Below are 12,284 nucleotides of genomic sequence, written 5' to 3'. Positions count from 1 at the left end.
AAGGGCTGATTCTTTACACCCAGTTACTCATTCTTTTCCGTTTGGTTCTTATATTGTCCACAGCACAATGTTATCTGAGTGCTTCATATTTGGAGGTTGGCTCTAACAAAGACTTTAAACACAGTATATAAGGAGCTTCCAAATTTTGACAAACTCAAAATATTCCTAGGAAGTTTTTGAGGCAAGTTATTATGTTCTCCCCACTCCTCCTCTCTCCACTTTGTAAACAACATTTTCTGTTAAGTTTCTGAAATGAAAGTCCCAAACTGAGAACCCATTACAAGATATTGACCAGAAAACACAAAGGATTTCAGTTGTTTACTCGTCAATTATTTTAATTATGGCTAATCATCTGCACTTTCCATGGTAGGTTTAAAGACCAAATTAAAGAATCTTCTTTTAATGCCATTATTGTTTTCCTGGTGCATATCATGGTATCTTCAAATTGTTGTATAATAATGGATACCAAGATTTTTTACCTACTGAGAAGATTAAAAAAAGAGAATTAGAAACAATGGATTTCGCTGTCTGTTATTTATTCAGGTATTTTAGAGAGTGTCCCTAAAAACCGTTTTTCCACTGAATAGTGGTACTCTAAGTCAAGCACAGCATTGTTTGCACGTAAAACATTTAGTACAAAGTTCTATATGTTGGATAATAGCAGTAATAAAAAGAATGAGAGGACATTCCTCAGGGTACCCCTAGATAGAAGGAATTTGTCTGAAGATACAAAATTAACTGAAATTTTAGCAGCACATTAGATGACAGGACATTTTCTGTCTTAATTGAAACCATGCAATTGCTAGACATATATTCTGCAGTTCCAAGTGAGCTGGGCAATTGCCTTTAGACATCTAGGGATATTGCAGCATCTGGGAAAACTGGTTGTATCACTAGATTACAGACGTCTGTGTATTATCAAACCATGAGCTTGATTATAATCTCATAACAATTAAAAAGGGACTAATTTCACTGCAGTAAAACTGGAGAGATCAGAAACTGGTGCTTTATGTTTTAACAAACCAACCCAAACAAACCAAGGAAGCTTTCAGTCCCTTCCTGACAGACTTAGAGGGATGTTAGGTTAAAGTGCTTCAGTGGATTGTAGCTGTCATAGTTGGAGTCATAGTTGGAGAGGCAGTCCCAGAGCTACCTATGACCTACACCATTTTAGGGCTTTATAAATTAAAAATAACATCTTAAATTAATCTGGAAATTAATAGGAAGCTAGTGTAGATTGATGATCAACACAGGTGTGAAGTGCTCTGCACTGTTGCCAAGCACACAAGCTGCCACATTCTGCACTAGCTGTAATTTCCGGGTGGCATTAAGGCATATAGGATGTTGAGGTAATATGATCTGGAGGTGACAAAGGCATGAATTACGGTGGTGACATCCCAAAGAAAAGGTCACAACTTCCTGACCTAGCATTGATGATACAAAATATTCTTGAAACACTACTAGAAACAGCTGAGGATCCAATGAGACCAAGACTCTCTCCAGTAGAAGAAAGCGGATATTATTGTTGATGTTTTTCTGGTAGTTTGCCCCAGTCAATGAGCATGCTTCCTACGTGGACTGAATCTCAACTAGTTTGCCCTCTTATTCCAGCCAGTCAATGGGTAAATCTATAAAATGAACCATCTAATTCCATGAAATGGGGAGAGGACAACTGTATATCAGCTTTCTTTGGTGAACACTGATTTTTGGTGATTTAATACCATTTAGTTTTTAAAGATGTCTTGCTCCCAGACTTGCCCCAAATTAAACATGCTTAGTAGGGGCCTATCCTTATGAGTTCAGGGAATCCTTGCTAGTACACTGAAATTGTCAGCAACTGCTCTCCGACGTCACTCTCTCAGTGCTCTCGAAATATCCAGGAGCTAGGGAATTCTGGCTCTTTGAAAAAGCACAAGACATAATATTGCTTCAAGGCCCAACCGCACAGAGAACCTTAAGTGCGTAAAAGTTGCAGAAAAAAGTTACTTGCAGACTGCAAATTTATTTGCTGGTTTGGGTGCACATTAACTATTTTCAGCTTTTGTTGCTCAGTTCAGGCTTTTATAGGCGAGGTTTACAGAGAATACTTACACAGGGACAAACATGGCTACAACAACACTGCATACAGAATACTTAAAAAAATTCAATTCAGTCCGGTAGGGCAGACAATTTTTGTCAGGAACTTATCCACAGCTAAGGAAATTTTTAGGAAGTTCAGACTACATAGTATATTTTGGTATATCCTTTGCACTTTTTTGGCAATGTCTGTTTTCCTACAGTGTTAAATGCTAAGACTTATTTCAATTCTATTTTTTTCCCCCAATGCTTTTTTGATTTTTCCACTACCCGTGTTTCATTTCTTTTCTCCTCTTCTCCCATGTTTCCTAGCACCCTGCATTTCCTGTTCTGCCTCCACTCTCCCTAACACATTCTTCTTAGCTAATCCTCTCCATCTATCATCTCTTACCTCCCTTTCCTAGCCCAGGAGTAGGGGTACACAGGGTAACTTGAGAGCATTTGTTTCTTCTACCTATTTAAAGAGGGAAAAAAGCTCATGGGGACATTTCTCCCCCCATTCCTAACTCAGCAGAGGGCCAGGGAATGGTCAAGTCATGGGGAAACCTTTCCCTGTTTCTGGTAAAGGAGATGGGTAGAGTATTGTGGTTCTCTGCATCTCCCTTTCTCATTCAAGGAGAAAGGCAGTAAATCAGGAGACACTTCTGTCCCTGCCTTTCCAGCTAAATGTCCTCTTCGCTTCTCCCCCTTACAGGGCTTGATCCTGCAACCACTGACTTCAGTGGTTCAGGATCAGACACACAGATCTCTGTAGTGGCTCCCAATATTGTATTCAGGAAAACAAGCCCAGTAGTTGCAATCCCCAGAATCATTACTATATTAAACAATCACCTCAATTCTCAGACAAAAACTTCACTAAACTTTCAGTTGCTCAATAAATAAAGAAAACAATACAAAAATACCAAAATATTAGTTAAAAAACCCTACCAAAATATTAGTTAAAAAAGCCTACAATGTAATTTAGCTTAAGTGTCCCAAAGAAATGTTAGAAATAGGATACTCTGCAATCACTTGGCATCACAAATCGCAAAGTGATGGCTACAGTGGAAAATTCCATAAGCCTCCCCCAAAACAAACTATTTTAAAAAGTATGGAAATAATAATAATTGTACATAGATTTGAACATCCCTACATTACATACAAATCTACACATTTGCTTTGAGGGAAATTTTGCCTGCATCTGAATGTTGACGAATGACATGCAGGGAGCATACTGAAAGATCTACCTGGCACCTTGACTCCAATGCATTGGACTTCATGCCTTTGAGACTGATGAGGCAATGTGGAACTCAAGTCTGAACTGTATGTGATAATTCAGCTCTACCAAAAATTATAGCTCCCAGTACGGCCACCATTCAATTCTACTGTTTTTGACAACTTCTTCCTTGAAAAAGCAGCACTGTTCTGGAGTTGGTCTCACTGAATGCACAGAGGAATGCCAAGCACTAATGGGTTCTATTACTGCAAGATGCTGAGCACTCTGGCCCTGATCCACTTAAGCCTGTGTAACTTTAAGGACTTAAGTAGTCCCACAGAAATCATTGTCTTAAGTTCTTTGCGAGATCAAGGCCAGAATGCTCAATACCCTGCAAGACTGAACCTTATTGTCAGGCATTCATTTTAGGACTAGATAGCACCAGGAAGCACCTTTGAATAGAGCTGGCTTGAAGATAAATAATGGTTCTCACCAGGTTTGAAGCCACTGATCTGTTGTTTCTCAGTTTCTATACTGAAATAATGGAATAGGATTATTTCTTAGTTGAAAACTAGAAGACAATAGATTAAAAAAATTCTACAGAAAAATAACACATTCAGCAAAAAAACACAAGGAATGCCATGTTGAATTCACAACATATCAGCAGAGGAAACAATGTTTTTCTTTATAGAGGAACTATTAAAGAAAAAGAATAATACAGGCAAGAATGTCTTCACAGAAACTTAACCATTTAAGCAGATCAGAAGGAGCATCTCATTGACAGGTGAAATAATACTTAGCCATTATCCTGCACAAGCAGGTTGTTCACTGCTGACCAAGTGGTGTAATGGCTATAAATTCTGAGTTCTGAATATTCTGGAAAAAAAAAAAGACAGGCACAACGGACACATAATACTGAAGTTCAATTATAATACTGTAACTGAATCTAGAGGAAAAGTGCATTACTGAGTGACAGAGTGCCATGTTCATAATTAATGTGCTCTGCTAATCAAGTGGAAGAACTCATAGTATCTGCTACTAATAAGCAGATTCTTAAAATTATTACATTGTGGAAATTATTCTCGAACAGATTCTTCATCACTAAGATTTTAAGATAAAGGAACAGAAAAATTCTTGAGAAAAATGTTTGATTATAAGCTCTTCAGGATTGTATCTTCCTATGTATTGGTATAGTGGCTGGCTCTGGGGGCTTCTATAAGTATAAATATATAATAAATAAGGAATCAAACCTAAAAACAGTCTTTCTTTCTTTCTTTTCTATTGGCATTTACTTCTCTTTTCACACCACTGGACTTACTCTAAGACTAGCAAAGATATTTAATGTGATTTATAAAATATGTTCCCATCAACGACATCTAGGTACAGGTATAATATCATGACAGACAGGGAGTTACAAGAGCCAGATCTGTAGGATGCCTTTTATAAGTACATGACAATGAAAGTTTCAATATAACATTCTTGGAAACAAGAATGACCATTTCTCAAACACAACACATAATTTAAAGGATACTCAGCATCTTAAAATATTTGTTTACATACTGCAGCCTATAAAATATTATCCTAAGACCAAATATTTAACATGAGTACTAAAATGATAGAAGTAATGAGGGAACATATCAGGTTTCAATAGACATTAATTATTAAAAACTGAACCAACAGAAAAAATCAGAGTGATGAACTGAAGAATTTTCTAATATTTTCATGTTTATGTAAATCAGGTAGCAAGTAAAGGGAGCAGACACACGGATTCTTCTTCCTGAAGAGCATCAGAACATTTGTTCAATGTCTGAACAATACAATATTATAGTTTTAATCTAAGTTACTGCTTTTAAAAAAGTGTTCAGTGACAGTTTCCACTATCACTGTTTTGGAGCGTCCACTGAAGAACTTCAATGGAATTCTTCAGGGCAGGCTTGGCTATGATCCCTTTTGCATGTTTGAGATAAGAACAGAGGGTTTTTTTGTTTTGTTGTTTTTTGTTTTTTTTTTACTGCAGATTAGTTAAAATTATAGGCTTATTTTATTTACAGTATTTAAAGTTTAGTTTTCTTTACCCAACAGTGAAATATGTGGGAGGGATTACTACATGTTACACAATGTAAAATAGATTTTAAAAAGCCAAACCAAAGCTTGTGAGTAAAACTGTACAATGTTTGTTCTACGCTCAAGCACATTGCACCATCAAATGAAAAGTGCATACGTTCTATCATGCCTAAAAGGCCTACTGTATGATCCAAAAATCCAAACAGACATGGAAAGTAAATACATACAGGTTTAGATACAGTGCCAAATGAAAAGAAAATACTATGAACTATCTCTTGAAAGCTTCTTGTCACAGGAAGGAGCATGGTTACTTCTGAAGTAAAGCAGCACTTTTCATGTCGGACACAGAACTGCAAAAGAACCACAAATATACAGGCATAAACCTCATTAAACACAGTGTGCATAAACAGATTGCAGGGTACAGTAAACAAACATGAAGAATGCTTAGTTCTATACTCTAAAAGCAGTGAATAAAATCCAGAATTGAAACAGTTGATTAAACTGCAACCCTCTTCCCAAAAGAAAACTTATGACAAAAAAATGCTATCACTAACTAATATTACACAGAAATGAGTTAACTAAAGATCATGTCTTAACAATGGTGTTTTTACACTTTACATTTTACAAGCTTGTCTATCCTGAGGAATTAACTATAATTTCATGGAACATTCAAGAAAAAGTGGAAGTGCTACCATGCAGTGAAATATTAAAATATGTACTGAAAATTTCAGATGACAATTCTAAGCTTGATGTGTGTACCCTGTGAATCATGTAAAGTGGGAAGACATGTCCTTCACATGTTTCTCATTCCTGTTTCACATCTAAGAGACAAACCTCAGAGCAATCCAGCTTTCAAACCAATGCTAGCACAATACAAAAGCAAATAAAGAAGTCAGGTGTAACAAAGAAACACAAAAACTTTAAATAATAAAGACAAGAAAATAAATTCTCATGATCAGAAACACTTTCAAAATTTAAAAATAAAAACACTGACAGTTACATTTTTGCCTTTTAATATAAAACAAAAAATCAGTTTCAGTCCTTATTGGTAACTTAGAAGATCAGGTGTGGGATAAAATAAACAAGTTCAAAGATGGGAAATCATACCACTTCCACAATCTAAATAGTCGGGGGTCAGAAGAATAATTAAAAACTATTTAAATTGCCAGAAAGACAAATACACACATTTTCTTCCATTTTACTTGGTGGTATGTGTAGCAATATTTTTCTTGAACTACCTTAAGTCATAACCACTATTTTTTCATTTATGGGCAACGAGGCAAGAATACTCAGATTAGTTACAAGTTTTAAGCCAGTCAGTTTGTGTTACTGTAAGAATGGAACATTTTAAAAAGGAGCTTACTCTGGTTAAGCATCCATATGGACTTAATAAAGTAGTTTTTCAAATAGGAAAGTATTATCTATATTTATAAAAGTCTGTGTGTCAAGAATAAGCAAACCTAATTGGCTTTCATAGATGAGTTTATCATAATGGTAATATATAACGCATGCAAAAAACCTACTGTAATGTATTGTTAAGGCTAGAAATTTAATTTAACAAATCAAAAGTTTCAAGCTATAGATATCTATTTAGGTTTTTTACACATGGCCATCAGCAAATTTATCTTTGGCCCTTTGTATTCATGTATTTCAACAAAGTCTATATATAATCATGCCACACAATAATGAAAAATACTACATACTATATTCTCAATTACAAATAAGTTTTATTCCTTTGTGTATAATGATGTAATATTTACCGAATAGCATCCCATTATGTGATCATGCAATGAGATTACAGTAGTGTAATGCATACTGTGTATGTAAGTAGACAGAGTGAAGGCTGCTGTGAGAATATTAAAGGGAAATGATTAATTTAATCATACTTATCTGAACATTTTGTACCTACTATTATTGCAGGTAACACCCAAGAACGCTCACTAGCAGAGATTACAGAAAATACATTAATCTCTGCTCTGCAGTTTGCACGAAGTGCTGTAAAATGCACAAACTAAACAGTTATTTTCATTATTTCCCCTGCTTTTGTTGGTCTTTCACATGATAATATGAGAAGAAATTTTTTTTAAAAGAAAAATTTTGTAAACCACAAAAATTGGGAGATTAACTGGAGAAAGTATATCACCCAAAAATACTTTTAACTCATTATTTGAAATTTTCAATTTCAAACTGATGGAATACTTTTATTTAACTGAAAAATTTAAAATCTTGGCCTGGATTCATTAATATAGATTTTTCCTGACACTAAACACATCCCTCTCCTTCAGATCACTAACATCTCAGACTTCTGCTTCCTCCATTCTGGCTTGGGATTGAAACATGGCTATTATGGTTTTCAAGTGCCAAACATATTCACAACACCTGCACACCACCTTCAAACGACAACACCTGCACACCACCTTCAAACAACAAGCCTGGGAGCTTATATTCATAACTTTGCTACACACTGAAAATCATGGACTTAATAAAGACATAGTATTTATGGCTTGTTAGAACAATCTGTAACCCATTAAAACCACCTTTTTTGCTTTATGATTGCAGGGGTGTTAACTGGCCACTTCATCACTTCTCTTACCATATGTGTTAACTACGTATGCTAAACAATGTGTTCCACTTTGTATTTAGCTGTGACACTTTGGGTATGTCTACATTGCAATTAGACAACCATGCCTGGCCATGCCAGCCGACTTGGGTTTGCAGGGCTAGGGCTAAAGGCCTATTTAACTATGGTACAGATGTGTGGGCCCAGGCTGCAGCCCAAACTCTGGGATCCTCCCATCTCACAGGATCTTAGAACCTGGGGTCCAGTCCAAGCCTGGACTTCTACGCCACAATTAAACAGCCCCTTAGCTTGAGACCCACAAGCCTTAGTCAGCTGGCATGGCCCAGCTGCAGGTGTCTACTGCAGGGCAGATATACTTAAGAGTATCTGTCCCAGACCTGAAGAGCAGCTCTGTGTAAGCTTGAAAGCATATCTCTTTCACCAATAGAAAATGGTCCAAAATAATAAATTACTTCATCCACCTTGTCTCTCAATCATATTCAGAAAGATTTAAACACATCTGGAATGCAGCCTAGACAATGTCTGACTGAATTTCACGTTAGTAAGTATTTCCAATCTAAAAAGCATACACTGACCCATATCTTGCTGAATAATGAATTACAATGTACTAAATATAAATCACTAAGCCCCTTTCATTACCAACTACATAAGGATGGAAACAATGGTGAATTGTGACAAAGAAGAACAAAAGGATTTTAGACGGCATCAAAAATAGTATGAACAAAACAAGGGAATTATTCCATTGTGCAATACCATGAAAAGACCCTGTCTGGAACTGTGGGTCTAGTTTTGGGTAACTTGCCTCTGAAGAGGTACACATTTTAGAGAGGATTCGAAGAAGAACTACATAATTGATCACTGGAATGAAGGGTCTTGGCTATGAGGATGAGCTGAAGTCATATTTTTAAAGTAAGTTTATTTTTAACATCAGTTTTAAAGACTTTTTTGAATGGCAAACACAATGCAAAGTATTTTTATACCAAACACAGAGATCCACTAAATCATCCCTTCCCCCCCTGCATAATGTGATGCCTCAGTGGAAACGGCCCCAAGTTGGCTGGCCTTTTTAGCTATTTTACTTCATTACACATTCACATCCAATTTGTTCTAGGTCTCTTTTGGCATTGGTACCTTTGAGGATCTTCCCATTCACTCACTTAGATGTGTTACCTGGCATTTTTACCAGTTAGAGCTCAATTTATTAATTCCTCCCTCTATTTCATACCGTTTTTAGCCTTTCTGCTTTATTAGTTCTCAACACCTAATTTAGTACCAACTTCAAATTTCTTATTTATCATTTGTAGCATTATAGTGCCTAGAGATCCTATCCAAAATCAGGTCCTATTGTACTAAGTGCTGTACACATACACAAGCAGATAGAGTACCTGCCCTGAAGACCTCATTTTATTTAGACAAGACAGGCAAAGGGGGAAAAGAGAAACAAAGGCATAGAAAAGAGAAGTGACCTGGCCCTAGGTCACACAGAAGATCAGCGGCAGAGCTGGCAACAGAAATCAGATTGCCCAAGTCCTTGCGCAGTGCCACAGGCAGTAGACTAAGCTGTCTTTCCCAATTCATTAGCATGTTGTTCTACACACTCAACCATACCAGTGATGAAGCTATTGAAGACCAAACAATACAATAAGTTCAACAAAACCCTACCACACATCCCAACTCAATGCAGTAATTATTACCTGTGTTTAGTCCTCCACAAAGTTGATAATCAACATGTCAGTACTCAACCATATTTGAGAGAACTTGACACTTCGTATAAAAATGCTTTAATGAAATCCAGCGAATCTCTCTCTGTTTACCTCAACTAATTTTTTGATTCTACCAAAAAAGCAATGACATTTGGCAAGATCTGTTCTTTACAAAACGTATGCCGTTTGTTGCTCAGTATTCCATTTACCTATAGATGAACACCTCTCTCTCCATGTTTGTTCCATTATACCATGAGGAACTGAAAATGGCATTGCTAAAATTGTTATATTTTATTTTCTCCTCCAATCCTTAGTTCTAAACAACTGCTCAACAATAACTGTCAGAGCTTTCTCATGTTATCTAATTCCCTTTAATATGCATATCGGCCAGATGTGCGGGCCTGAATACTTTCATATTTTTTAAGTATTCCCTTCTCTGCTTTTTATCAAGAGTGCAAATTGTGCCTGGATACAAGGGTTCACTGAAGATGATAGCCACTTAATAAGGACTTTTAGTAGAGAACTATTTTTCTGCTTGAGAAACAGTATTCAGGAGTCAGCTAATTATATTGACAAGATTCAGTATTATCAAGACTTCACACAGAGCTGCACAACGTGCCATTATCCCATAACAGCCCTGCCCACTCTTTTAGGGAAAATATAGGTCCCTAGCAAAACAAAAAAGTCATTTGATTTTAACACACTTCAATACTTTCATGATGCAATTAACACTTATTTTTTTCTGTATTTCATTTCTTGACTCAACCTTAACAACAAGTAATCTGTCTTGTATTTATCAAAATAGCTAAGACTAGAACCAATTATAGGAAATCAGGTCAGTTATCACTAAACACACATCTATACTTCTAGAAAGTGGCATGCTGCCCCAAAATCCTCACTGTTGTTCTGGTCTTGATCTTGATAAAGAAATCCTCAACATTTCCAATGAAGAGAGACTACCTTCAAAAAAGCAGGTAAAACATTTTACCCTGAATTCAGGGATGAAGTTGGAATTCTTATACAAGAATGGTTAATGATAGCAGCAAATGGCTCCAAGGCACTGCAACATCAAAGCCTGCCTGAACAGATTGTTTAAAAAGATCTAATCCTCCATTAATAATCCTTTGAAAGAACCGTCTACATGCCAGATAGACTAATGTCTGAGAACATTTTGGGTATGTTTATATAGTAACTCCTTGCTTAATGTTGTATTTATGTTCCTGAAAAATGTGACTTTAAGCAAAACGATATTAAGCGAATCCAATTTCCCCATAAGAATTAATATAAATGGGGGGGGGGTTAGGTTCCAGGAAAATTTTTTTCACCAAACAAAACACTATATTATATATACATACACACACACACTATAAGTTTTAAACAATTTAATACTGTACACAGCAATGATGATTGTGAAGCTTGGTTGAGGTGGTGAAGTTAGAGGATGGAAGAGTGTGGGATATTTCCCAGTGAATGCCTTACTGCTAAATGATGAACGAGCATTCAACTGAGCCCTCAAGGGTTAACACATTGTTGTTAGTGTAGCCTCACACTCTACAAGACAGCATGAATGCAGGGAGGGAGACAGCATGGCAGACAGACACACACACCCTGTGTGTGGGAGAGAGAGATGCGCATTACCTCTTTAAGTACACTGCCTTTTTAAGTATATCAGGAAGTTGAGACAGTAGCTGCAGCCAGCAAGCTCTCTCAGTCCTGAGCCCTGTCATGTCGCAACCCTGCTCTACATGGAGAAGGGGTAAGCGGGGGGCAGGAGCAGGGGGGAAGGGGACACCCTGACATTAGTCCCCTCCTTCACTCCATCCCCCCCGCACAGGAAGAGGGAGGCTCCTGGGAGCAGCTCCAAGGCAGAGGGCAGGAGCAGCACATAGCAGTGTGGGGAGGGACAACTGAACTACCGGCAATTGAAAGCCTGCTGGATGGCTGCCGCACAGGGAACTTAGGGGAGCGGGGTGCTGATAGGGGAGCTGCTGGTCCACCCTGGTTCCAAGCCCCCACCAGCTAGCTGCAACAGTCTGCTCTTCCTTCAAAGCAGGTGACTGCCAAACAACATTATAAGGGGGCATTGCACAACTTTAAACCAGCATATACTCTTTAAACTGGAGGTCCTGGTGATGTCCAGGAACTATGATGTGATTGGAATAACAGAGACTTGGTGGGATAACTCACATGACTGGAGTACTGTCATGGATGGTTATAAACTGTTCAGGAAGGACAGGCAGGGCAGAAAAGGTGGGGGAGTAGCACTGTATGTAAGGGAGCAGTATGACTGCTCAGAGCTCCGGTATGAAACTGTAGAAAAACCTGAGTGTCTCTGGATTAAGTTTAGAAGTGTGTGCAACAAGAGTGATGTAGTGGTGGGAGTCTGCTATAGACCACTGGACCAGGGGGATGAGGTAGATGAGGCTTTCTTCCGGCAGCTCACGGAAGCTACTAGATCGCATGCCCTGATTCTCACGGGTGACTTTAATTTTCCTGATATCTGCTGGGAGAGCAATACAGCGGTGCATAGACAATCCAGGAAGTTTTTGGAAAGCGTAGGGGACAATTTCCTGGTGCAAGTGCTAGAGGAGCCAACTAGGGGGGGGGCGCTTTTCTTGACCTGCTGCTCACAAACCGGGTAGAATTAGTAGGGGAAGCAAAAGTG

General features: G+C 37.7%; 1 protein-coding gene across 1 annotated transcript in view; it reads right to left on the bottom strand.

Moving 5' to 3' along the window:
• Positions 1–519: 519 nt before the first annotated feature.
• The window catches only part of FEZ2 (fasciculation and elongation protein zeta 2), a 60,391-nt gene continuing 48,626 nt past the window's right edge, over positions 520–12,284 (bottom strand). Inside the window, exon 8 of the mRNA XM_077813533.1 lies at positions 520–5,685. Coding sequence (XP_077669659.1) covers positions 5,669–5,685 — 17 coding nt within the window. The 3' untranslated portion in view covers positions 520–5,668. The remainder of the gene's footprint in view (positions 5,686–12,284) is intronic.

The sequence above is a fragment of the Eretmochelys imbricata genome, chromosome 3 (genome assembly GCF_965152235.1).
Source record: "Eretmochelys imbricata isolate rEreImb1 chromosome 3, rEreImb1.hap1, whole genome shotgun sequence".
NCBI lineage: Eukaryota > Metazoa > Chordata > Testudines > Cheloniidae > Eretmochelys > Eretmochelys imbricata.
Note: the sequence above shows the minus strand (reverse complement) of the source record. Positions and strands in the feature narration are given on the sequence as shown.